Raw genomic sequence first — 27,440 nt, 5'->3', positions numbered from 1 at the left:
GCAGCTTTGCCTACTGTGATTTTAATCCCTCGGGAAGATTTCTGTCCCTCTTCAACATAAACATTTTCTTCGTGGTTTCAACAGAAGTCGTAATTACAAATCACCCTGTGTCTTTGCCATACTAGAAATCTGCCTTTTCCAATACGCTATAAAAAGACCAGATTTTGCAGTAAAAAAAATCTGCAGTAATAAATAACGTATCCCTTTCTTTATCACAATTTGCAAAGCTAAGGTTCAGCCTCACTCCTCTGCGGCATTTATACCTAGGAAGGCATATTGTCCTCCATACCTCACTGGGTAATTAAACACTGATGAAATTTTGTGCCAAGGGGAGCTTTGAAAATGCACAGATTTCCTTGTACTTCTTCCCTCACGAAGTTAATATATCCCAGTTGATTAGATGCTTCACTGCAAGCTTTTCTCCAATTGAGAAAAGTTGTCCCTGCTCCTTGGACTTGAATAACTGTCAAATTTGCCTTACACATCGTAGCTGCATTTAAACAAACGTGTACAGCGCTGCGGCACAAGAAAAAATATAAATTGCATACGGATATGATGAAAATGTAGACATGGTATTCGGAACGGTTAAATTACTTGTGGAAAAGTAAATTGTGGCATTACTCATGATGCAATGAATTGTTTCAAACCTGGCAGTCGTGCAAGCGTAAATCCATACTTTGGAGCTGCACCACCGCCCCGAGTGGCCAGAGGACCGCAGTCGCTATAAATGACGCTGCGTTACCCCGCGAGGCTGTCAAGGCGATGGGAAACCCGCCACGAAACGGCCCGGCCGCCCCTGGAGCAGCCCCGGGCGCTCCGCTTCCCCTCGCCGCCTCCGGCAGCGCCTCCTCCGGGCCCGGGAGGCGCCGCCCCGGCAGGCCGCGCCGCGCCGCACCGCCCCGGCAGGCCGCGCCCGCCCGGCCCCGGCCCGGCCCCGCCGCCATCCCCAGCAGGAAGGCCCGCAGCCCGCCGGCGGGCCGGGCAGGGCCGGGGCCGGGGCCGCCATGGCCGGTGAGTGCGGGGCGGGGAGAGCCCGGGGGCTCCGCCGGCGGGGCCGCCTCAGGCAGGAGGCCGTGGCTTTCTGAGGCGGCGCCGCTTCGCTCTGGGGGTCCGTGACCGGAGCCGCTCGGGTGTCGCCGCGCCGTTCGCAAGGGCGAGCGTCTTGGTGCCTTCGGCGCCCCGTACTCGGGCCGCCGTCGGCGGCGGGGGAGGCTGTGACTGCGGGAGTCACGGCTCGTCCGTGGGTCCCCGGGACGGGGTGCCGGCCCCACGGGTGACGCTTCGCGGGTGATCGCGCGGCGTCACCCCCGGTCCTGGGGAGCGGGCGCCGCCCGGCCGTGCCGCCTCTGGCCTGGGCGCGGGGGCCGGGCAGCGCCGCAGCGTCACGGCTCGCCGCGGGGCCCGGCGGGCTGGGCTTCGGGGTACGGCGGCGGGTTTTGCAGGGGCGGGGGGGAGCCGGCGCCGGGGACTGGGGGCGGCAGGCGCCGCTGGGCGCCGGTGTGGGAGGCCGCGGCTGCGGTACCCCGCGGAGGGCAGGGCTGGGACGGGCCGCGTCCCGCTCGGGGCGCGGCCGGCGCGGTGCCGGGTTTCACACCTTGGCACGCCGGCCGCACGCTGTGTGGCGGGGAAGAGGAACCTGCCGCTGAGGCCCAGCCTCCCGCCTTTGCTCCTCACCGGTCTGGCTCCGCGCCTGCGGTGCACGCAAGCTTTCCCGGTTACTGAAGGGCCCCGTTGTCGCCTTTGTACGAAGCGTGGAGGACCGGGAATGTGTATGAACTGGTGCCACCCTCGAGTATCAAGAGCACTTTAACATTTTGCTCACCGCTTTGTTATTTCTTCTTTTCTATTTTTAAAAGATACTTCAGATAAAGATGAGGTACTGAACTTGCTATCAAAGGCTCTTGACTTCTGGTTACTAACTTGCCAGTAGCACCAGCACGTGGCAGCGGGTGAGTGCGGCTGGGGAGGGTGGCACGTTGTCTTTCACCTCTGTATCGCCACTTGCAGCTCAGGGGAGCAGACCAGTTGCTCTTCGTCGGGGGTGCGTTTGGTAACCAGTGCAATCTGATCATCTCAGACCGTTTCTCTGCAGCCAGATTCCTCCTTAAATCCTCAGCATCCCTTTCTTGGGCTCTTGAAAGGGAAAAGCCGAATCCTAAATTAGTGTTAAGCTAACATTTTGTTGAGAGAGACTTTTTCAGCTCTTTCCTCAGATGCTTCAGCAGGGAGTTCGCATGGACACGTACAAACGGCAGGTCATGTGCCTTCAAGTTTTGGTTGTCAGCTTGCCTTTATAAAGTTTAAGAAAATCATCCAGGAGTTTTACAGGAAGTTGCAACTTGTGTTTGCATTGCACAGCAGATACCATTGAGGTTTCTGGAATGGATGTTTACAAATTATGTGTATTGTTATGGAAAATGTCAGAGAAATGTGTTGGGTTTTGTGTCTGTTGCATTTAAATTTATCTGCCTGTGATGATCCTGTCTATTTGTTTGGTAAATTGAAGGCTTTTAAGGGAAAAACAAACAAAAGATCAAGCCATAATAAAGATACAGTGGTGTCAGAGACTGTATCAAGAGTCCTTACGTAAATATTGGTGGAGTTATTAATTGGACTTAAGGTGGTTGGCAGCATATATGCTCCTGGGGCCCAAGCGTGGATGAGAGCGGTTACGTGTCGCAGCGCAGCAAGGAGGGGCTGATTGCAGCCTACAAATTTGAAATGCAGCTGGATTTATTCATTTACTGTGATAAACATGAGGTGGCAATGCAGACCCCAGCCTAAGGTGACAGGTCCCTAGGGCCATGTAGTTTTATCCAGAAGGGCAGTGAAGGTAGATCGTAGAGGAGTGTATGCAGGGGACTGCAAGAGACAAACTCCCATTTGATATTCCTTGTACAGAAAACAACGTGGGGTCTTTTATGGTAAGAATAATTAAGCACCATCAAAATTACAAAGGGGTTTTTGACAGCCACTATAACCTGGAAGTTATGTTTTGTGTTATCAGTGCGTTGTGCCAATGACACCTTTCAGGGACCAGACGCCTCACCACAGGCGTACGGAGCAAGAGTGCCAATGCCACAGCGCTGGTGTGACGTCCTGGCTGCTGCCAGGGACTGGCATGCCGGTGCCTAGGTTAGGAGTTGTCTCTGAAAAACGCTCTGTGAACTCACTCTCCTATTAAATTAGGAAGAGCTTTGGGAAGGGTGGCTCTGTTGCCCTTGACATTTTTCCTGCAGGTGCTGTAGAAGACAATCTGGCACGTTATGGTCACATAAGATCAGATTTTTTATGAGCCTTGTTACTTCCAAGAGCAGAATATATTTCAGCAGCCTTAAAATGCCAGCACTTAGTATAATGGCTGGGTCATTCTGCAGCTATTGCCAGAAACCTAATTGCCCATTTGGAAGGAAGAATAGAGATGTGTCATTTTATGAAGGGTTGCAATGGGGGTGACTTTTACCTGCAGGTGAAAAATGAGTATGTTGCTTTGTTACTGTCATTTTCTGCTTGCACATTTATTGTCACTGATTTTATGTATTTTATTCTCTGTTTGAGCAGCTGCTGGCTACAAATAACCAGTAATCTCTTGCTTTTCTCCGATACTTCTTAATTATGTGTACTTCCTTTCCTTCCTTGTGTGCGGTCAGGTGCAGGCTGTGTATGTTAGCATGGCATGCATATGCTGTACCCCAGAGGCCTTTTGTACTTTAGGTAAGAGAAAAAAGCAGCTGTGTATGATGTGTCATGGGCTTATAGTAATTATAAGTCAATAACATGAAATTATTAGTCATGTTTTCTTCTCAACTGTCAAAGACAGTTCCCAAGTTTCCTGTCTGTCTCTTTGATGAGTTTACATTTCCTCTGAGTAAGGAAAATACCGACCTTTTTTTAAGCAACCTTTAGGTCAGCTTTAGTGATGTGGTATCCAATCTCAGCTGTATTTGCTGCCTCTCTTCGGTGAGGCTGAGCTCAGTCCACTGCCAACCCTCTAGCTATGTCAAAGCCTGCAGACTCCTCCACTGCAGCTGCATGCTTGAGCAAACCTGCGGCTGGGTCCAAAGCCTGTGGACAGGATTAAGCCCAGTTAGATTAGTGTTCTGGCAGAGGAGAAAGTGTGACTGCAGTAACAACACATTGCAAATTCTGAGTTAGATGCAATCCTTGTGCAGTCTGAGGACGTTAAGATGCCTGGCAATGCCGTGCCTGTGCTGTAAGCTGTGGCTAATTGACCTGGTCTCCCGATTTTGCTGCTCTGAACATTCTAGGCAAGTACTGGCTAACAGCACGGATGTCCTTTTAATGCTGGGGTGACTCCTGCTTAAAAACAAAGTCTTCTTAGCATAAGGATTTTAAATTTTCTTTGCAATAACTGTTGTCTCTTTGAGGCAGTGAGATAAAGGTGGATATGCAAAGTATCCCAAACAACTGCTCCCTAAATTCTCAAGACCTGACAGCACATCAGTAGCCTTGCTGCAGTCATGAAGCTGCCTGGTTTGGGGCTCCTGTTACTTTAAAATGTAAATAATGGGCGTGTTCAATATTAAAAAGCTGCTGCTCATGAACAGTGATTATAAAACCTCATAGCACGGACATGTTTGTACATCCATAACTGGGCCATGACTGGCGGTGCATGGAAGCAAGCCTGTGCCATGAGAAAGCTGCCGGAGCTCCTGGGGCAGGCTGGGCCCAGGAGCATTGCGTGGTGGCTTCAAATGCACACGTGTGCTTTCCAGATACCATTATCGTGCCAAAGCAGGGTGCCAGGTTCCAGCCGCTAGGATTGGTGGGGCTTGTTTTGTTTGTTTTCTTTAAATTTAGTAGCTAGAGCACAATTCTGCACTTGTGGGTGGTGTCAGTGGGAAGTTTCACTTCTCTGGTCTACCAGAAGCCTGAAGGCAGTTCCTTGTGTGGTTTGGGCAGAGATTTCTCAGAGTTAGAGGCAAGATGAAAGATTTCAGAAGAGAGAGGTGAGATACTGGAAATTACTTCTGCTCTGCTTTTATTGAGCTAGTGTTGAGCTTGATAACCGCTCTTCAGGAAATTTTAAACCTTGCACCCCATCCTAAATACTGAACTGAAGTCATTTGGAGGAGGTCAAGGTGCAGGCAGGTGAAACGTCTCTGTGGGAATGGGGAGGAAGCAGACTGCTTCATGGGTGCTTCTTAAAAATGGAGCATCCCATAGGATGGGAGAAGCATCTTGCAGATGCCTGAGCCAGGCATAAGACCTGTCCTTGGCAGGGACAGTTTAGCAGGAGCCAGAGAGGCCAAGAGCATTATCTCATTCTCTTCTCACGCCTTTTGGCTTAGATGGGAAGAAAACATAGCCACCCCTGAAATCTGAGAGGCTTATGCCCAGCGCACAGGGTTCAGATGGCAGCAAAAAGCCCTCGGTAAGACTGGTGATGGTTTAATGAGTGTGTGTAGATGAAAAGTGCCGTGAGGACATGGAGTGCTCCTGATTGCTCAGAAAATGATCTTGACTTAAATGCGATCTTCAGTTGGTCGCAGTTAACTTCACTGGTGTAATTGCTGCTAATAGACTTCTGCGTGCTGCGTGTGTGGGGATCGGTAATGACAAGGCAGCAGCAGAGCAAGAGGCAGGGAAGGAGATGACACTTCGAGCCTGCTTTTATTTTACTCTGTATACTCATTCTGCTGGATCCTTGTCATGCTTTTAGCACTTGCTGTGGTTCGTTGTTTGAATGTCACAGTGTTATTTGAAGTTTAATTGCTTTGCTAGCTGTAAGACCCTGGTTTAATGCATGTTTTTTGTAAGTTTGCAGAAGGTACGGAGTTGTTGGTGACACTGAGAGTCACTACAAATCATGTAGCTGAGGCAGGAGGAGGAGGAGGAAGCTGCAGGGAGTGTGGCACTTCGTTCCCCAAAAAGTATTTGCATGAACAGACGCAACTTCAGTCTCCTGGTCCTTGCCTCAGCCTTTTGTGCATGCCAATGAGTTGTTCTGAAGAGGAGAAGTTTGATCTCAGCCCTGAATCAGATACCGTGGAACTTCTTGCAACAAAAGGTAGTTGCACAGCAAGTATGTCAGGGCAGTATGTTTCTGACAGTACACTAAAAAGCTGCCTTGAGAGCGAGCCATGGAAAAGCGAGGCATTAGAGACATGTGGAAATAATATGGTATTTGTATAAAAAGTAAGAATGTAACTGAAATCCTGTTGTGCCTGTAGAATCGCAGCTCTCTATGCAGTGTCAATAGCTGTGTGTTCTTGTTTGAATAGGAGTGGCACTGGCACTGGAGAAGTCACTAGTGCGTGATGGTCACACTGGGAGGTTTTCCTGAACCCTTTCCTGTAAATGCTCTTAGTGCTACACAGATACAGAAAAAGGACCGTGTAATACAAAAAACCCCGAACATGACATAGAAAGGGCGAGGGCTGTGCCTAGGTGCAGTGCATCGTGCCAAAGTTTTCTGGCTCTTTTCCTTCATTCTTATCGTCTCTAAATTGCAGGGCACAAAGGGCTGATGCTTATGTATTTTCTGGTAGCCAAAATACCATAAAACCTATGCATTTGCTTTAAATGGGGAATGTGCTGGGGGTGGTGGTGTTTTGTTTTTGTTTTCTATGCTGCTTGGTTATAAAGTGCTGTACTGACATTTTAACACTTATTTCAGATGCGGTCACAGACATTCTCTTTCTAAATCTGATAAGGGCACAGTAACCCGTGGAACCAGTCTTGGAACCTCTGGTCCAAGAAGAGGTCTCTGGAACCTTATTGTAGGGACTACAGACAAGCAGCTATAGGGAAAGCTATGCTCCTGCAAAATCCATTGCTGTCAAATTGGAAATAGTGCCCAAACCAACAGCAAGTCTGGATTTGTGTATTTGCAGAGGTTTGGGTTAATAGAAAAAGATGTGGTTTATTTGTATGTGTATTTGAGTGTACTTCCGTGGTAAAAATGTACTGCTTTTTGAATGCCTTTTCTCCCCACTCCTGCCTGAGGTGAAGGCAGAAGTCCTTCCCTAAAAAACTTCATGGCTCTTTGACAGAGATGCTGTTCCTTATGTTCCAGTTCTGTTTCAGTCTGGGCAGTTTCCCCTGGGCAAGTTGCTGAAGTCTCCCGTTAGACCAAAGGCAGCAAGAAACTCTTGGAGGGCTGGGTGATGTTAGGGCCAAATCACTCCAGCTCAGTCAGCCCCTGGCTTTGCCTGGCTGTGTGAGCTTCTCTGCGTCCTGTCCCATCCCACCCCACGCTGTGCTGCAGTCGTCGGGTGCTAAGCAGCAGGCAAAGACCAGCCCTGTCCTGTATACCAGTATCAGTAATGTACATAATTTGAAGTCAAATTTATGTCCCTTTACCGTTCTGCATCAGAGAGAACCTCTCTCTATGAAATACATATTTACATCAAAAAATTTATAAAACACATTAGTTTTCAACTCCATAATCTGACTTCATAAATGACAGAAAATTTATCTTCAGTGATTTAACAACTTTAGGACTGCATTTGATTAAATATCCATCAGTGCTTGGCATCTAAATAATTTAGAACCCTCTCCTTTTGGAAAGAGAGAGGCAGCACGAGTAACCAGCCAGGAGTTCAGATGTGTGTAACTGTGAGTGGATGGGTCTCTGAAAGCACATTGCTATGTTGTGTTTCCCTAATAGATAGTTCAGCTTTCTAAAATTATGTGATGGTGGTAATTTTATTTTAGCTATTTAACCACTGTTAGGAAAATGAAATTTACAGAATTTAAAAATGGCGTGCTAATTAACTGCTGTGGTTTGTTCTTTGTATTATTTTATCTCTAGATCAGTCGTTTTGTCATCGGCTGCAGCACGACATGTATTTTCTTACGAGCAATAGCCGACTGAATGAGCAAGTGGTTGATAAAATTATTCTTCAGCTTAACAGAGTCTACCCCCAAATTCTTACCAATGCAGAAGCAGAAAAGGTAATTTGATGAATTTTACTATATCTCTGAATGTCGCATTGTTTTTAAGGGTCAGTAGCACAGCTGCCCTCTTCCCGACTTGACTCTTGGTGCCACATGCAGCCAGTCTTCCTCACCTCTTACTTGCTGACCACTTGTATCTGGGATCTCATATCAGAGGAGGAGTCACAGGGCTGGCACGTTCCCTGTGCCAAGTGGTTATGAGAGAGGGCATTCTCTTCAGCAGCAGCTTAATGCCACGGTCCCTGCCATGACGGCTGACGCCGTGCGTGCAGAAGCACACTATCTTCTAACCACTGTGTGGGCAGGATTGCACCCATCGTGTGACCGAATGCCCTGCATGCCTGCCTCCTCACATGAGTCGGTGTGGAGTGTCGTGTCAGATGATCTGTGCTGCATCCAGCTGTGTCCACAAAATCATCTATATTAGCTTAATCAGTTCTGGTTGCTGATTAATACGATTAATAACTCTGCGTATTGGTAGAGAAGGGGGGCATTAGTCCCACCTGTAAGCGTGGGAGCTGTGGGAAGTGGATGGAGTTAGTAACAGCTTCCAGTGGTGCCGCTACGTATGGAGGAAGGCCACCCTCCCTGGCATGAAATCTTTCAAAAATGGGTAGCTGTTTTTAGGGAGAAAGATCTTTTAAACTTGTGTGGAGTGAAAGTTAAAGTCAGTTAAAAGCTTGCCAGATCCTACTTACAACGGTTTGTACTTGCCCTCTGCTGACTTCATTGTCTGCACAAGGCTCGGGGTTTTGGCATATCAGTATTTTAACATGAGGAAAAATAGGTCTAATTCTGTCATAACCAAACTCCATGGCGACGAATAGTGCTTTGGTGTGCAGAGCAGTGCTAGATCATCACCTGAGCCAGCCTAGCCACTCAGTTATGATAAACAACGTGACATGCACAATTGAAGATCATCTCATTCCCTCAAGAGCTTCAAACTAAATGGATAAAGAATCTGTGAAACGTAATTTGTGACTTCTGCACTTAGCAGACAGAGATGAACTGCTTTCTCATAGGTCCAGGTAAGTTTCTGTTCACTCGATTGAGTGTTTAGGAAGCTTACAATCTCAGCTATATCCAGCAGACCTTGTGGGAATTTTGTCAGAATAAGGAGCGTTGTATAAGGTATGTTGCGTTCCTGTCCCCCTAGAGCAGGAATTGATCGGAACTAAGTATACTACAAAGGTTATCTACTGTGCTGGTCTGAAATATAATGCTTTGTTGAGAATGGCTTTGGACGTTTTCCAGATAAGGTGAAATCAGTTTGATGTGTGTAAGGCTAGGTACGCATTTTCATTCTTTTTGTAAGGTCTCCTAATATTCATCACATTGTGGACTACAGAAAAAAAAGTACTTTCTACTGCAGCTGCTTGCCATGTTGCCTGAGTAATGAGAACTTGTACATGTTGCAGTGAGTACGCAGCAGTTAATTGTGCTGGAAACAATGAAACGTGTAATCTTGGGATGATGAACACTCCATACTGGGACTAATATAAGCAGTATAAAGTACCTTTTTGGGTGATCATTACTAGGCAACTAAGGGAAAACTTGAAAACATAAAACTTTATGATAAGATTTGTTGATATTTTCTATCAACAGCTGTCAGAATCAAATTGTAGAATAGCAAGTACCATATTAGTTTGAATGCAGAGAAAACATCAAACGCAGAGCAGCTGTCACTTTGTCAGGACAGCAAAAAGAACGAGGGAAGGCAGAGGCAATATGCTGTCCATCGAGCGGTGCTGACAGGATGGAGCTCGGGTCTTGAAGACTGCTGTGCAATGCATGTATGTCCTTTTTAGGTTCCCCTCATTTTTTTGGCCCGTTCTTTTAGCAAATGTAAAACAAGCTCCATACCTTCACTCCTTGGCATACTGTAAAGTGATGTAAAATTGATCCCTAGCTGTTGTAATCTCCTTTCTGATGAGTGCTTTTCTCTTACAGTTCAGGAATCCAAAGGCATCACTCCATACCAGACTTTCAGATCTGATAAAGCACCTTCAAAAGAAAGGAGACAGACACTGTCAAGAGTTTTACAGGGCTCTGCAGATCAATGCTGAACAGCTGTATAATGACCTGCCAAGCAGGAAAATCTTGAGTAAGTTGATTTGTAAGTTGATTGAGTTGTGGATTTCCTCATCAGTGTATTACAAAACCTCATTTCAGATGAGGTTTAGGTTATTTAAATAACTTGTTTAGGTTATTTAAATAATTCTTGGGGTATACCTTGATTCCTTCTGACTGGAATTTTCCAAAAGCTGTAAGGGGATTTGACTGCTTAGTTCTTGTTATTTGTTGACTAGTGTGGGTAGTCCAAAACACTTTGATTGTTTTGAAATATGTCTTTAAAACAGTTTAAGTGCAAAATGTAAGACAGCAATATAACTCATAAATTTCTCTTTTCACAAGCATTGCTTCTTAATAGCTTGTTTATTTCCTCTGGATTCTGACTTGTAGCACATAAGAACATTACAAACCTCAAATTTGTTAAGCTCAAAACTCTGATGGCCCAGAAGCTTAGCTTTCCCTCGATCCATAAATCTCCTAGTTGTGTCTAGTTTAACGTGAAGCAAACATTCATAGGCCCTTGCAATGACGAACTGTGATATTAATCACTTAGGGCTTGTTTTGTGCAGCTGACAGGCCTGACTGATGTCCATAAAGCTGCCCCCCAGATATACCTGTATATACTTCAGAAGGACTGAGGCTCAAACAGATTTGATTCTGTACTGCAAAGGAGCTCATTTCTTTTCCTTAAAGTATCAAGCCTGACTTGGCAACCTGGAATAATGCTTGCTATGTGTTGGTGTTTCTTCCCCCCATGAACTGGAGGAAAGAACAATGTTCCAAATGGATGGGAAATACGTTCAGGCTTCCCGCATACTGAAATGACTTGAGGAGCTTGAGGGAAAGCTCCCATATTTAAGTCAATGAAGCTGCAAGGGACTGCAGTTTAAGAAATCCTTATAAAGTATCTAACAGCACTAATGCTTCACCGGTCAATTGATTTCTAGTTGTAAGAAACTCCACAGTTAGGTGCCAGGGGAAATTTTAGACATGTGGGTCAAACTCTAGAGAGATTCAAACCATTACACCACAAGTCCATAGATTTAAAAAAAACAGTTAGACCTCTTATTTCTGGAGTGAAAATGGCATGTAAAATTGTAATTACCTTTGAAGATACTGCATTGTCTAGCTTTGTTTTGCCTTTCATTGTGAAGGAAAAGGTTTGTATCTACCCCGCACAAATACATACCGGTGCAAGACTGCCCATTTTTCTGCCTGCACAGGGAGGCTGCAAAGTTACCCCAGGTCTCCACATCCATACCCGAACCCTCTTGAACTAGGAAAGTCTGGGCCCATCCCTGCCTCAGAATCCCAGATGAGCACGAATCCCTATTGATTCAGCCTCGCAGCAGCTTTAAGGCAGTGCTTTTGATCCGATATTCACCTTGCAGAAGTCATGCCCTTTGAGGGCTCTTAAATCAATAGTCTTGAATCGATCGTTTTTACTCGGGTAAAGCTCAAGAGCAACAGGTTTTTCTGCCAGGCTGAATAGAAGGCATTAATTAAGAGCAACTTAAGAAGTCTTAGTGTAATCACTAAAAATAAAATTTCAAGGGTGTATTGATGGTTTAAGAGTTTAAGCTCTTGTTAATGTTCAGTAACACTTACCTTCTACAAGCCCTTTCTGAAAATGTGTCTTAACATGTGTACACAGTAGCCAAGGCCTGACTACATCCCGTATAAACGGTCTGAGTTCAGTTGGGTACTAGAAATAGCATAGCTGTGAGCAAGTTCATCCGTACCCATAAAACTCACATGGGAAGTTGTGCAGATACTGCAAAGATGAACTCTCCCACCACCTCGTGCTGTTGTCGTGCCTGGACAAACCAGCCGAAAGGAAACGTGCATAGGGTGTCTGCGTGATGTTTTCGCTTTTAGCTAGAGCATAAACATGCTCATCCTTGCCCCTGATTTACGTGGTTACTTCGGAGGGCTTTTACTCAGGTAGCCACATGAGTAGGCAGCGTTAGGGCTGCTCATGTTCAGACTGCGCGTAGCAAGTGCATGCGCTAGAAGCGCTTCACAGAAAAAATAGAGCTGTTTGTGGTGCCCCAGCACTGTTTTGCTGCTGTTGCATTATGCAAAGGGACTCCAGTAACCACCATAAGTCATTAAATTCTCTGTGTCTTGGTACACTCTTTTATGTTACCATCTTCAGAACGATGAAAATGATTTAAATAACTGAGTTAAAATACGACTACATGCTGAGACTCTGCCGTTTCCTTATATTGACCTGAGAAGGAATTAATGAGATGATTGTGTTAATATCTTTGCTGCTTCTTATGAGTTCTGTAACTAGAACAAATGCCTGCATTCTGGCTTGAATGGTTGATAAACATCTGTACAACATTTTAAGCTAAAACCGCAAAAGATTTTATTCTTCAGGAAAAGCTCCCTTTTCAATATGAGGTGTTATTTCTTATTTAAGTGAACTTGGACATTTTGAATATTAAAGGCATTATCCTTCAGAACTCTAACGTAAAATTCTTATGTTACTCGTAGCAGTAGTTGTTAAATTTGTCAAATTTAGCACAGAGCATTTACAGAATTGACAGTGGAGTTTGTAAACGTGAGGAAAAAAAGTCCCCCCCTAACATGGGGATGTAGTTCTAAATGCAGATTGAACTGAAACAAGCAGCATTATGAACACCTGGAGAAATTATTGGTGAGGACACTGATGAACTATGGCCAGGACGGAGTTCTGTAATAGGTTACACGCAGCTGTACATAGGAAAAATGTTTTCTACGGAGGAAATCCTTTCAAAGATTTCTTTTTCATTTTTAAAACCACTTTAAAATTTGTGCTAGAACAAAATTTCTTTGCCTGAAGTATAATATTGCAAGGGCAATGTTCAGCAATGCCTCAGAATTCCCGCTAGAGGGTGAGTAAGGCACACGGCATGGGAACCTCATGGCTGCGGAAGCCTAACAGGATCTTCCAAGTGACTCAGAAAATCTTATTATTTCTCTCAGTGCTGACATAGACTAGAAAGATAAAGGACCCGATCAGCCCCACACAGCGATAGCCTCACAAAAGTGGAGAGATTCGGCTGTGCTCTCCTGTGAAGTGTGAGGATTTCTTAGCTAGAGTACGTAGGGAGGACGTCCCTCCAAACGAGCCGGCTCTGTCAGATTGCCATTGATACAGAGCGTGCCGTGGAGGCTGTGCAGCAATCCTTTCTGCTTCAGTGACTCTCAAGCTTTGCAGCAAAGTGTTTCAGATGTTTCTGTTCTGCTTGAATGCCGTGCCCTGTCACCCCACTGAGAGGGACGTTAAATACGCGTGGGAGACGGATGTTCACTGTCTAATGTTGGCTGACAGCAGGTCCCCTTTGCTGACTTGGTGTACAGGGCGGTTTTCCAAGACGCCTTACCTGGCTCCAGATTGTCGTGGAGAAGAAGGAAATAAGTTGAAACCAGCCAGTCTCAAATTCTTCCTATTGACAGCCCACTTTGGAGCTCTCACTTTTTTTCTTTTCTTTTTTTTAACCCTCTTGACCACAGAGAGGTTTGGCTGAAAAAGTTGTTTTGCAGATTCGTGGTGCATTAAAGGGAAGTCATTCCTCTGCCATTTATGGTGACAGCGGTGTTCTTTGGTGTTGCACACACGTTCTGCAGACAATGTTATCTCCACATGTATATGAAAAAGGCTCCTCTCAAAGACCTGCAGGTCTTTCTACCTGTCGTGGTTTAACCCCAGTCAGCAACTCAGCACCACGCAGCCGTTTCCCCCTCCCCCTCCCAGTGGGGTGAGGAGGAGGAAAGGAAAGAAAAAAAAAAGTAAAATTCGTGGGTTGAGATAAGAACAGTTTAATAACTAAAGTAAAATATAATACTAACAATAGTAATAATGAAATATAATAGTAATGAAAAGGAATATAACAAAAAACAGGAAGGGGGGGGGGGGGGGGGGGGAAGGAAAAAAACCAGTGATGCACAATGCAATTGCTCACCACCCGCTGACCGATGCCCAGTTAGTTCCCGAGCCACGATCCGCCCCTCCCAGCCAACTCCCCCCCGTTTATATACTGGGCATGACGTTCCATGGTATGGAATATCCCTTTGGCTAGTTCGGGTCAGCTGCCCTGGCCGTGCTCCCTCCCAGCTTCTTGCACACCTGCTTGCTGGCAGAGCATGGGAAACTGAAAAGTCCTTAACTTATGCACTACTTAGCAACAACTAAAACATCAGCGTGTTATCAACATCATTCTCACACTAAATCCAAAACACAGCACTGTACCAGCTACTAAGAAGAGAGTTAACTCTGTCCCACCCGAAACCAGGACACTGCCCAAAGCAGAAACTGCTTTATTGCTGCTAACTACTGAGCACCTTGTCTGAAGGTCAACCTCCTTTTCTACTAGAATTTGCAGAAAGATGGAGGCAAAAATTATTTGCGCCAAATGTTAGCACGTAGTACCCACAGACTTTTGAAGAAGCTGTACGTGTCTTTTGCTGAGACCAGAATTTAGATAAATAATCTGCACCAAGCAGTGTGTTCCAAGCGCTCCATCTGCCAGATACATTAATGCCCAGAGATTTACTCAAGAACAGAAAGAACGGTGATGCGTTAAATTATAGGGGTGTTTTCAGATTAGCACATATATTAACAAATAGTTTGTATTTATTACAATGAAAATTTCTGGCATTATGGACGGATTAGCTCCTGCTTTCCTCACTTGGGAAACAAGTGTAATGTTACTTACGTGGTTAGTGCTTAACCAGATCAGAGGTGTTGCTGCAGCTATTTATAGTTGCATTCAGATGACTATGGGCCTATGTCTTTTCATCAACATATATCCGGATTTAACTGTAGCAATGATTTACCTTTGGAGGGGTTAATATTTTATGTCAAAATGGGATATTTTTCTGAAATGTGTTGTTTTGCACGGTTTTGCATGTGCTGATGATGTTCGTTTGTTTGCTTGAGCTGAATACTAACTTTTCATGTGTTGCTTTTATTTCTAGAAACCACAGATTCCACAGAGATAGACACTGACAAGGAGAAATATATGCTAAATGACAGGGGTAAATAAATGCATACAGTGTCACTGGATGGAATGGCTTTTCAGATTATGATGCAATTTATTTTATCATGTAATTTGCATTTCATGGAACAAATAGTTTGTTTTATGATGTCTTTACCATCACAAGTTAAGTGGAATTAATGGAAAAATACGAGTGCTCTGAAACAGTGCAGGAAGTTCAAGAGACTGTAGAGTTTAATCAATATTTACAATGGTATTTTTACTTACACTGTTATAGCTAAACTCTTCATTTCCTATGATTTCTTCAATGCTTGAATAGTAAGGTCTATTCAGCTGCTGCTGCTGTCATTTTGCATAAGGCCATCAATAATTTTTTTATATAACTTTCAAATTTTTTCAGTTTTTTTAAGCTTTCAATTTAAGTACAAATCATTTGAAAGCAAAGACAGAAAGGAAGATGAGCAAGGGTGAACTTAAACATACTTTCCTTAGGAAAACCTGTTAATTTTTTTTCCCCTTGCTCTGTTTAATGCCCAGATTACAGAGGCAAATATTTTATTCACTGAAAGGTATTTTGAAAAGGAATTGAAGATCTGAAAGAAAGCGGAAGAATTTTCAAAATTTATAATGAACTATTTTATCACTTAAGTTTGATTGGTATCTTATTTAGAAATTTGGATACAATTATGAGAGAATAAAAGCACCTTCTATGAACTATGCCTTTTTGCCAGTTTTCCCCTGAGAGAAAACCGAAACGAGGGGTGGAAGCACAGTTTAACTCAATGTATATTTTTGCCTGTGTTGCTGTTACTTTGACTATTGAACCAAATTGCTCTTCAGATTTTTCACATCACTATTGCTAACTGCAGCATAATAGTACAGGAAGAACAGAGAAAATGCTTGGAAATAAGAAAATGAAATAATTTCTATTCTTACTCTGCTGATGAAAGAGCTGGCCCCAGACTGGAGATTGTCCGGCTGCTAGCCACCCTCGTTGGGAGATTACATCCGAAGGAGCAACCAAGTCCTTGCTCCTTTGCTGTTTCTCCAATGTCCTTGTCCGCGTGGTCAGCTCCACTGAGTCGTTAGTCGGCACTACGTTTGTCCTTAAATTGACAGGGGCGGTTTAATTGTAGCTATATTGATAGTGAAGTAGTAAATACAAATAGCATATTAGATAATAAAGAAGCAGACATAAATCTTCATGAGGTTTGTCTGTGGATAAGTATGGATTAGAAAGGTTTTATTGAACATCAATACTGAACGTCAGCATTAAACTGCACGTAATTCCAGGCAGGCACACGAAGGAAACGTTTCCAGAGATTTGGTTTAGGTGTGCATGTGGCTCTGCATTTCAGCTTCCAGCAGAATTGTAAACAGGAACAAGAATATTTGCTCTTCTCATGAAAGTGGAATTTGTGGAACATCTGTGGGGAAAAAGCAAAACCCTGAAAGTCTGCTTCGAAGGCACTGCAGTCTCATATGATGTACTCTTACCCACAGGCAGTGCATTGGCCCAGCGGGGGCTCTTTACAGAGTAAAATGCTACACTGTGTGGTGAGGTCCCGGTAGTCTGGTTAGTATTTTGTTGTAGTGTTTTAAAGGGGGTTTTGCACAAAGTTTTAGAGTGAGAGAACATCTAAGGAAGCTTTCACTTAAATTTCATAGGATGTAGCTAGATGAACGGAGGCGAACAGTGAATGGTGTCAAAGCAGCTGTTGTAAAAATTAATTACAGTATAGTAAATGTGCTTCATAGTACATTAGCTGCAGAACATACATAATTGTGAATGTGTTAGCTTCATTTGAATACACTTAATTATGCACATTAATAGCAATTGATGTTTTATGAACTGAGCTAAACTTCCACTGCTCTGTTCTGTCTTAATGTGTTTCTTTTTTCGTTTTCTTTAGGTCCAGTGTTTTTCCTCGCTTGTTTTAGCGTTGCTGCAGGATTTGCGTTGTTTTGGTATTGCTGTACCTCAGGTAATTTACTCCGGTGTTTTTTCTCTTGGTTGCCTTCCTTTAGCACGGGACGGGAGAGCGGCATGCCTCTTGATCTAACATGGCTTACTTAATAGAGCGGGTCAAGGTGTCATCATTCATTAATGAGGTTAGGATACAAATTGCGCTTCAGACATGCCGAGATATAAATAATGGATAGTTTGCCTACAGAGGATGCCACAAATAGGGGCTCTTTTTAAAGACAGTAGTCATGTGAGCTCCTGTTGCTATAGCAATGGGTCATGATTCCCAGCAGTCATGAGACAGACCCAAACCTTCTGGCTTCCACGTCCCTTGGGAGCTGGTTGAAGCATGACCAGTGCCAGGGCCGGAGGACGCTGGCTCGATTTGCTGAGCCCGAGCAGCCACAGCCATTGCCCCTGTTGCTGGCTCTGGGCGTTAGCTCTCCCTGTCGGCCGAAAGTCGCCTGCTTCCCCGCAGCCAGCAGAGCAGAGCTCCCGCTCCTCTTCACAGTCCTACCTTCCACTCGCCCCACGTTGCTGTGAGAGCAGCAGCTCTTAGCAGAAAGCGCGTTGATGCGTCCGCATGGATCAACTTCAGCAAAGCAGTGAGTCAGTGCTAGTGGGAGAGATCCAGGGGGAGAGAGTGGCTGATTCAGAGGTGTCACTTGCTCTCAAGTCTTCATGTGGTGCTGTGGGAAGTGCCAGTCTTCACACGGTAGATGGGGAGCAGAATCCAAACTCCATTTTGGTTTAGTGCCTTCTGCCTCTCATAGCCCGGTCACAGCAGTTACAGTTGGACATTGTTCTTTACTGGTTTTTTTTCCCAGAGCTGTAGGCTACAGTAGCGCCAGTTCATGGGCATGTCAGGTGACGTGGGAGTCTGGGCTTCGTTCCCAGATCAGAGTCCCTCAGCTGGACTGTCCATGGAGTCAGAGTTTAAGGCTAAAAGGGAACCGTAGACCTTCAAGGCTAACCCATGTGTTTCCCTAGCTGCCGTCACTTCCCTTCATCAGGTTCAGTCACCAGCATTTAATAGAAGCATTTTCAGAAAAGCATTCAGGGACTGATACCAAAAAACCCAGAGAATCCATCACTTCCCTTGATCCCAGTTAATTGTCCATCGCGTTAGAAATGTGTGTCTTTAATCTCAGTTTGAACTGACTTCAGCTCCAGCCTGTCATTTTTGTTAAGCCTTTCTTTACCAGATTGCAGAGCCCCTTAGCCCCTTGTTTCTGTGCCAGCTAACGCTTCATATTTTCTCCCTGTGGAGGTCCTTGTGCCTCAAGGCAGCTCTCCGTCTTTATTTTTGCTAAAATTACCAACTAATCTCTCCAAGTCTTTTGTTCCAAGGCTCTTTTTTTTCCAGTTTTTGAGGCTCTTTCCTGTACCTACGCAATACCTCGATGCCCCATGTGTAGCAGGGCCGCCAGACCTGGATGTGGTGTTCCAGGCTTGCACCAGCCGGTGCCGCGCTCAGGTGTAAAGCTGCCCCCTTACCTAACTCAGTAATCTGCTCTTCCTGTGTCTGAGCTTGCAGCGATGAATCCTGACAGAGTCGTCGTTATCCTGTCTTGGCAGTTGATGTATACAATATTGAAGGAAATGGGCTTTCCTCTAGAGCCGTCTTTTTATTGATTTTTATTTTTGGTAGGTGCTGCTTACTAGCTAGAATGAAACTTAACTGTGTTCACTTTCTCTTTTTCCTCCCTTCTTCATTCTGTTTTAGATACGAAAGTTGTGGGAAGAGCCAGGAGAATCTTGGGCTTTTCTCCTATTATCATAGGAAGACACGTTAGAAATATTTGTATGTTGTATTTGGAAGACGTATCAAGAAATTAAGGGAAAGCTGCCTCTTCGCTTGTCCGTACAGTATACCTGCCAAGGGAAGGCAACGGTGCATGAATATTAATGTACTATACTCTCATACCAAAGATTTTATTAACTAGCTTCATCAATGATTGTGTTGCCTCAAGATGTATTCAGAATTTCAGCTATATATGTCCTTCCTTATGGGAATGGACCGTTTATTTTTGTAAATGCTTATTTTAAAATATTTATCATTTGGATAAAGAATATTTTAATACAAACTTTAAAATGATATCCTAAGTGATCATGGGTCTTAAGCCATGTTTGCATATGTGTTTTATACTGGAATGAAGGATCACAACTGTTTAAAGGATGCTAGCCTGTCTTTTGTGACAATTAATTTAAGAAAAGCACTTAAAAAACCACATGCACTCAAAGCCTTACTAAGAAATGGATCTCCATCTCAGGATTGTCTGTTTTGTCTAGATCCTTTATACTTACTGCCTGAGCTCAGGTGGGCACTGGCGCCTACGGAAAACGTTTATCAGTGCCAGTTACCTTTGTGTATGCCTAGTACTTGCCGGCTTTTCTAGTTCTCCTGTTCGTGCCTCATCCCAGCCTGCCTTGTTCGTGTTCACACTCAGCTGTTGGCCGTGGTTTGAATGCGCTGGAGCTGGTGCAGACTGGTTCCCAGCCTGCGGAGGGTCCCAGGGACTGGAATGTCTGATCTGAAGCACTTCAAACTACCAAGAAGACTTTTCAGATTTATTTAGCTTTTCCTTTTCTAGTGAAGTGTTTTGCAGTCTGTATATCTAAGAAACTGAAGTAATCCAAGATACTTTGCAGGGACTTAAGTGCCAGGACGTGGGGCTTTTTTTACAGCCAAAAATACGGATACTTACTTGAAGAGCCTGAGGTTGTTCATCATGTCATTTGATGTTATGTTTTTCTTCTGCGAGTTGAAACCTGAAAAACTTGCAGAAACCATTGTAAGACTAAAATTCTTGAGGGAGATGCAGGGAGTCAGGGCTGCAAGTGAAGCAGCTTGGGGTTTCTTAGCTTGCTCCTGCCTAGCTCAGTACAAACGCCTTTCCTCCTCCAGATGGGAGGTGCAGTACTTCTGAACGGGCTGTGAGAAATGACATTTTCAGTGGGTAGTTGTTCAGTTACCTGCTCAAGAGCGTAAGGAGCTTGGGGAGACCATGTCCCGGTACTTGGTGAGGAAGACGCTATGTGGCTCTTCGTTCACTGACTGAACGAAGAGATTTCCAGATCAAATATCACCTGAATAAAAGTTGCAGCTACATCACAAGTTACCATGCACCGGAGGATCCCATGCGAAATTTTCAGTCATTTGGAGTGGTTTTCTCGAAACAGTCAGACTGAAAATTGTCTTCCAGCTTTAAACTTTATTCATGCTATAAAAATGGCATCGTCTTCTCCAAAGCAAGTTGTCTTGTAATAACTGTATTTCCTTCCAGGACAACACTCACCCGATATAGTAGCAAGCGTATAGTCCAGAGGAGGAATAGTGTACAGGGCCAAATTTGCAAATAAAAGACCCAAAGAGTATTTGCGGGAAATGTCTTGAGAGATGAAAAAGGGCTCAGAGGACCCGATTTTACTCTTCTGATAAACTGTTTTTACCTGCGGCATTGGAGCGTGGCTGGGACACGAGCCAACCCCACGTAGAGGTAGCCACAGTCTTCGGTAGGGCAAATCTCAAGAACAGACGGTGCGTCTTCATGGCCGTCGCTGGTGCGAGCGCAGCTTATCTCGAAACACCCAAGGGAAATCAGACGGGCCGCGGGGATAGCACTCCAGCCACACTGGGAGTCAGCGCAAGCTATTTGGTGAAGTATTTACTCTGGCTCTGGGAAGCCAAGCTCCCAGTTGCCGGGTTTGCGGTGGGAGCGGTGCCTCCCGCCGCCCCGGTAAAGCTGCCGTGGCTGTTTGTACACAGCTGCAGCCGCTCCTTTGAGTGCAGCGCCGGCATTTCCCTAACAGCTCCCCGCTGTAACTGCACCACTCAACAGAAAGAGTTTTCCGCGTGGACAGGCAGACGTACCCCAAGATCAGCAGTGGGCCAAGGGATATTATAAACGCTTAATAGCCTGAGTGCTGCAGTGTAAAACGTGAAATGAGACAAATGCCGTGCGAACAAAATAACACCCAGCAGAGCGCTTTATTTAGACTTCTTTTCCCCTGCCTCTACCCCACCAGCTCTTGTGTCTCTTCGATCTAATCTCCACGGGGACTCTTATTAGGGAGAAAACGGTGACGGAGCTGAGCGCGTTTCCTACAGAATTGGCTAACCACGAGGCGCTGGTGCCCTTGTTACACAACGATCGGCTGTTGTGCTGCCTTCCATCTTGGGAAGTGCTTTAATTCTATTCTGTTGTTTTCTCTCTGCCTTGCCTTGTGTTTAAGGTGACAACAGGTTGGTTTTTTTTTCTCCAGCAAACCAGCTCTAATTTATAACATTTGAAATGAAATGTTCCTTTCCCCACTGCTGCTTACCTCCTATAGCAGCCCCTTTTTAAGGGACTAGAAAAAATACCTCTGAAATCTGAAGGGATTTTAAATCTTTGCCTCGAAGCCAACTTTGAAACCTTGTTAGAGGAACGGTATTCCATTTCACACAGAAAACCATTATTCAAAGTAATTGCAACAGTCGCATCTCATTTTAAAGCAGGAACAGAGGCCTTATTGCTGCTAGGCAGATTCTTTCTGCTTAGATTATCCACCGTGTTACCCTTTGGATAACAGGTCACAAATTACTGAAACCTACAGAAGTTCCCGGTGCCTTATTTAATCCGAAGGTGAGAATCTGCTGTATTTACTGGTTGAAGGATGCCTTGCAGTGCCAGGAGCCGCCTCGGGTCGATCACACTGCCCCAGGAGCACGCTGGCTGGGCAGTAGGACGTGGTCCTCCCAGTTCCTTAAAGCGAGTGGCTTGCTTGAGCCTTGAAAACCATATGGCATAGGAAGTTTACTAAAGGCTGTGGCTATATTTCTTCCCTTTCTGAGGTTGCTTGAGATGAGGATGCCTCTCAGGGGAAAAAAAAATAATCCAGGATGAGCTATCCGCAGCGTGAGGGCTGGGAGGAGAGAGGAAGAACGAGTCTTGGTTCATCCCAGTGTTGTTAGTTCAAGGACCTGACAGCAAAGAATAGAAAATAATCTGTTCCTTTATAGTGCTAGTTATTCATTTAAAAAGTAAAAGTGAGGCTAGCTATAAAATTGGCATGTGCATAGGTTGGGAGACATTCTTTTTCTTGGAAGATTTTTCTTTTGGGAGCAAATACCGAGGTTTAATACACTTCTCTGCAAGCGCAGCTATGCAGCGCATGCAGGCAGCAGATGAAGTGATAATTCCATCGTCAGTTCTGGAGGAAGCCCGTATGTACCTGCGGGGGAGTCGGGTCCTTCTAGGCAAGCAGTGTTATGTACTTGGAAATAAATAACAAGGAGGGTCTTGGATGAGCCTGTCTAGCTGCAGAATTCCAGCTTCCCTGTCAAGTCACGAATAGCTTGGCATTTGCTGCTGAAACTGTAATGGTATTTAGGAACGTGCTTTACTTCATGTGCAGGGAAGTTGTCCTGGCTGTGTAAAATTCAGTAGGTGGTTACACGTGCAGAGGATAGAGGCCGTTCTCGTGAATGCCGTGGTTCTCGTGCTGCAGACAGTAAATGTACAGGAGCTAAGAAAAAGCAGCCGTGTTTTCAACGTACCCTCTCTCACCTTGTGCAACTCTCGTTGAAGAAGTAAGATGTTTGGTTTTTTCCCTGCAGCGTAAGCAGCGTTGTGCCTTTAGCGGCATTGTGGGCTCAGGAGCCCAACGGCTGCTGCGGGAGTGATGCTCTCCTGGCGCGCTGAGCGTGGCTCTCGGGAAAGAGATGAGCAAGGGGAAGCTGTGGTCGCTGGAGGGTGGGAGCGTGCAGGTTATCAGGCAGTTGGCTCCCCTGCCAGTTTAGACTCCGCTCTGCAGCGAGCGCCTCGCACAGGGCCTTGCTGCAGGTCCCACCGGGGACCGTCCCCCTTCGCTGCTGTGCGACTTGGGCGGGCATCCCGAGGGGACGGGAGGGAGGATGAGCTCCACGCTCTTCAGCCTGGAGGACTCCTGATACCTAGCCAAACCTCATCTTCCTTCCCTGTGGTTTTTTTCTTAGGAATGGGCTTTTTGGTTTAAATTAAAGCCGAACTGCCTCGGATTGTCTTGGTGGTAATGTCAGGGCTCTCTAGATTCAAGAGGAGGGGTTAGCCGGTGTGACAGCTCCCTAAGCAGAGCGTGCAGGCGGCTGGCCCGAGCCATGTAAGTAGTTAAGGCAGAGTGACGGGGCCGCCTGCATGCAGAGCGAGCTGGGAAGCAAAGTGACAGATCATACAATGAATTTGCACAATTCCATTTAAAGACAGACTGCTATTTAAAGTACTTCGCCGAAGTATGATGTGCCTGCAAGCCAGAGCTGGATAAAGTGATGATTCATTCTGGGACACACGGGGCTACTTCATAGCTGCTGGCTGGAGTTTTCAAAGCTGCCGAGGCAAAGTTACTCTTTTTGTTTCTTTCACTTGTGATTTTTCCCCCCCCCCCTCATACTGTAATAAATTGAAAACATATTTGGTCAAAATTTGCAGTTATGGAGGCTTTTCACTGCTGTTCTATGTGCACAAACATTACTCCAGAGAGATGCCATGCCGTAGTTGTGTAATCAGCGTTGCTGTTACACTAAGAAATGCAAACAGTTTGCTGTACTTCACAGGTCCTGTGTTTTGTAATCATTTCTCCTAACGTACCTCTTCTTGAATTCTGTAGAAATTAATGGAATTTGTTCTTTTTTTAATGGGGTGAAGCTGGCAATTAAATTGAAATAAAATCTGTACTGAGAAAAAAATGCTGCTGTTTTTCTTGTAGTTAGTACTTTGCACTTCCTTCCCGAAGCGCCCCTCAATGCGTTGCCCTCCCGAGGCTGCTGTCTGCCGACTGACTCCCTCCTCGTCTCTGCTCTGTGACGGATCAATTTTTGTTTTGGGTATTTGCGGCGAGATTTTTAACGTTTTCATCTGCTTTCAAAATTCCTTGCAGTTTTTCTGCTTAACTTGTGATCTGAAGTTAACAGGGCACATCGGTGCAAAGACTTGGTCTCATTTTGGTAGTCCAGTGAATCATTGCCCATCAGGACTTGCGTGGAGGCCTAGCTCTTCTTGGTATAAAGTGACTTTGACACAAGATTGATTTTAAGGGTTACTTTGGCCACCCAAAAAGGGACTTCAGGTAAGAAAAACATGCAGACAAAGCTGGTACTGGCTTGTTCTTTTGGGTAGACTTTGAAGGAGGATCTGCTGGCCCAGGTGCTCCTATGGGCAGTGTTAAGGGTCCTACCAAAGCAACGTGTTGCTGTGGCAGGAGAAGCTTCGGGGGAGTCGCTGACCCGCAGCCCGGATTGCATCCCCTGCCGCACCGCGTTCTTTGGGGGCCAAGAGGAACCCCAGAGCCTCGGCACCTTCCCATAGCACGGGAAACGCTGTTCAACGGGAGCTGGGTTGTCAGCATCGATGGAGGACGATCTCTTGTTGAGGTAACTGTTGAGCAGCAAGGGAGATCCTCCTCATCCCTTGCCCTCCCTCGGAGGGTCTCTGCCTGCTGAGTTGGAACGGGAGTCTCTCCCCACCTTTCCCGCTGGCTGGCGTGTGGCTCCTCGGGGGGAGGAGGGAGAGGCGCAGCTTTGTTACCAGGAGGCCGCGCTTGCGTCTGTGCTGAGCCGGCACGTGGTGCCCCGACCCTCTGCCGCTGCAGCAGGGCTCTTGTGCCTGGTGCCAGGAGACGGGACCGGCGCAGAGCTCTTCTCCATGGGTGTCACCAAGGTTTTGATGTGAGTGAAAAACCAGCTCAATTAAGCTACAAAAACTGTAGGATTTGGGGGAGGGAGTAATTTTCATCATAGCTTCAACTCATCCACTTCATTTCCACATTATTAATGCCAAAAGCAAAAGAAACCAGTGGCTGGAGATGAGACAGGTATGCAGCAGCATCGCTCTGTTTAATTCAGCGTAGCTGCTTTGGCGTAAAAGAGCATTTTGGGTGAATCCTGACCTGCCCTTTCTATTTTGGAGCACAGGCCGCTATACACTGCGGTCGCGAGGAAGAGCGTTCTGCCATGTTGCTGTTGATAAATCTTTAATAACGTTATGCCTAGTAAAGCAAAAACCTTTCAGACTCGGACTGCGCTTCATGAGCTGGTAACAGGGGAAGTCGGATGCCAGCAGCCGGAGCACCACGGCACCTGAGGCCTGAATAAATAACTGGCAGGATGTGTCCTCATGGCGCAACTTACACCAAGTCCTTTCTTTTCAGTAGCAAAATATTTCGTCACGCTCGGGTGGGGTTTTTTTTTTTCCTTTGCACCCCTGGTTTTAACTACCCTGGGGGTTTTGCAGCACCCAAGCCCCGCAGCCCCTGGCCGGAGGATGCTCCGTGCCATCCAGCGGCTGTCACACACCCGCCGGCACCACCGCAGCGCCGGCTCCGGCGATGGCCTTGGACGGGGCAGCGCTGCCTGGTCCCTGCGGCTGCCTCCCTGCTGAATGCCACGGCTCTGCACTAACAGAACGGGAGAGATGTAAGGCTGTTTTCCACTGTCTGCACTGGGCTAATTCATTTTAAAATTTCCTAGCAGAGGTTGAAAATAGGATGCCTGTGCCTCTTAAATATTCCTGATCCGTAATGGTTGCGGACAGCTGTGTTACGGTTCTCATCTCTCTGCGGAGGAAGAAAACCCACCCACTGAGGCTGTGATTTCCAAATCTAGCCGGGGCTGAGAAGCACACTGGGAATCTTTGGAAGAGCTGTGTTGCCCTGCTCTCATGGCTGCCCGGGGAGAGCTCAGCCCTCTGTCCCTCTCCCACCCCTCCCCTGTCCTGGGGTGACCTTTCCACTTGCCCGGGTGTTTCAATAAAGATTTGTTAAGTAGGTTCCCAAGCACAAAGTGGATTCCAGGTATTTTCAGAGAGGGAGAAGAGGCAAAAAACTCTGCGCTCTCCAGCCTACCAATTCCAGCTTGGGGCTTGTCCTGGCTTGGAAGGACAACGCGTTTTTAAAATTCACAGGTGTCAAAACCAAAGGGTTGCTCCCGAGCAGAGCTGCTGCTCCCTGCCCCTTTCTCCAGCTGGCCAAGCTGGCAGGAGGGCACGGAGCTGCCCGGCCCCCGCTACGGGGGGGTACGGTAACCCAGGCCCCGGGCTGGCGCTTGGGATGCTGGCGCAGGGGAAACAAGGGGTGGCACAAGAGAGACAGGCGCAGTGCTGCAATAACCGGGAGCGATCGGCGCTAGCTCTGCCTTCACGCTTTTTCCTGCACGCCAAGAGAGGAAAATCTAGAATTCATCACTACTTTCCAATGCAGAATTGAAGCCATTACGCACAGCTGAGCACTGACCGGTCAGAGGCTGTGCTGGATGCTTCTGGATGCGTTACAGACTCCAAATGGGCACCTTCATACGCTCCTGGTAGCTTTTGCTCTCTGCCCCACGCCTTGCACAAGCTGGCTGTGTTCTGGTGGCTTAAGGGTGCTGCAGAGGGGACATTCTTGTCCCATCGCTGTGAGCATGGGGCTGGACCTGCGGCTGAATCTCTCACCTGGAGGGTTTATAATGCAAGTCCAGGAGCTTGTTCTCCCACCCTTAAGTCACGCACCGCTCCATGCCCGCTTTGCTTTAGTTTTATGCCGTTTTGTGTTTAAGCAGTAAGGTGCAGTGAGAGCCTCCGGAGGTGAGAGGAGGCTCATCCTTCACTCCGAGGGCCCACGTGTGCTGCTTGGAGCTGGCTCAGAGTCGCCCGGATTTATCGCTGCTGCTTTCCGCAGCTCTGGAAGAACTCCATCCTGCCAGGAGGTAGGAAGGTAGTTTACGGCAGGTAGGAACCAAATTCAAAGTCCAGGTATAACAGGTAAAATGATAGCAGAAAATAATAATAGTTAATAATAATAATAATAATTTAGATAGATAGCAGTTCTCTATGAAAGAATTGCAAAGGCATCTTTCAGGGTATTCCCAGGCAGGGAGCACTGTGGGGCACAGGTGAAACTTGTCCTGACTAGCACGGAGGCAGTAAGAAAAGAAGTAGGAAGGAAATTCCTCATTCAGAGCTGGATGAAATTCAGCCCTGGATGAGTCTAGGCTGGTCCTGACTCTGGAAACACGAAGAAGACGACTCGTTATTCCATCACGCCCTGTCTCTGCAAGTGAAGGGGACGCGCAAATGAAGCAAAATAGTAACAGTGACTTCAGGTTTAAACAGGCTGGCCTCTCGGTTTGATAACCGCGTTCCCTTCAAGGTATTGTGATGAGACGTACCAGCGCGGCGGTGGGATGCGGGCCTTTCAAACCTGGGGTTTTATCAGCATGGAGAAAAAAGCTTTTACAGAGTGTGAAGGAGAATACTGACCAACACGGGCCCGTCGTCGCTTGCTCTCACGCTGCCCCATTTAGCGCACCTCATACAGTTCGATTTTGTTAAGTCATGTTCCCAGGATTTGAATCTCCACGAGCGATGGGGAGGCCCGGGGGGAAATACAGTCATTTCTTTCCTGAATGATGCTCTCCCTGGCGTGCCTGATGAATCATATTTTCTGACGCAGAAAAAAAGAATTCCTATTTCAGGGTAAAGACACGTAGCTGTTCC

The 27,440-nt window shown here is 46.2% G+C and overlaps 1 protein-coding gene across 4 annotated transcripts; it reads left to right on the top strand.

Moving 5' to 3' along the window:
• The first annotated feature begins 992 nt into the window (after positions 1–992).
• CARD19 (caspase recruitment domain family member 19) lies at positions 993–23,650 on the top strand. 4 transcript variants are annotated; one of them, XM_050904984.1, is made up of 6 exons: positions 993–1,011; positions 7,778–7,920; positions 9,874–10,027; positions 14,965–15,024; positions 16,898–16,969; positions 18,677–23,650. In XM_050904984.1, exons 1-6 carry the CDS (start codon positions 1,005–1,007, stop codon positions 18,787–18,789), a joined length of 549 nt encoding a protein of 182 aa, XP_050760941.1. In that variant the 5' UTR covers positions 993–1,004; the 3' UTR covers positions 18,790–23,650. The 4 variants fall into 4 exon arrangements, with proteins under 4 accessions (XP_050760941.1, XP_050760942.1, XP_050760943.1 ...); XM_050904985.1 differs by lacking the exon at positions 993–1,011 and adding an exon at positions 1,877–1,949; XM_050904986.1 differs by lacking the exon at positions 993–1,011 and adding an exon at positions 4,911–4,970.
• The last annotated feature ends 3,790 nt before the right edge of the window (positions 23,651–27,440 follow it).

Source organism: Gymnogyps californianus, chromosome 13, assembly GCF_018139145.2.
Source record: "Gymnogyps californianus isolate 813 chromosome 13, ASM1813914v2, whole genome shotgun sequence".
Lineage (NCBI taxonomy): Eukaryota > Metazoa > Chordata > Aves > Accipitriformes > Cathartidae > Gymnogyps > Gymnogyps californianus.
Note: the sequence above shows the minus strand (reverse complement) of the source record. Positions and strands in the feature narration are given on the sequence as shown.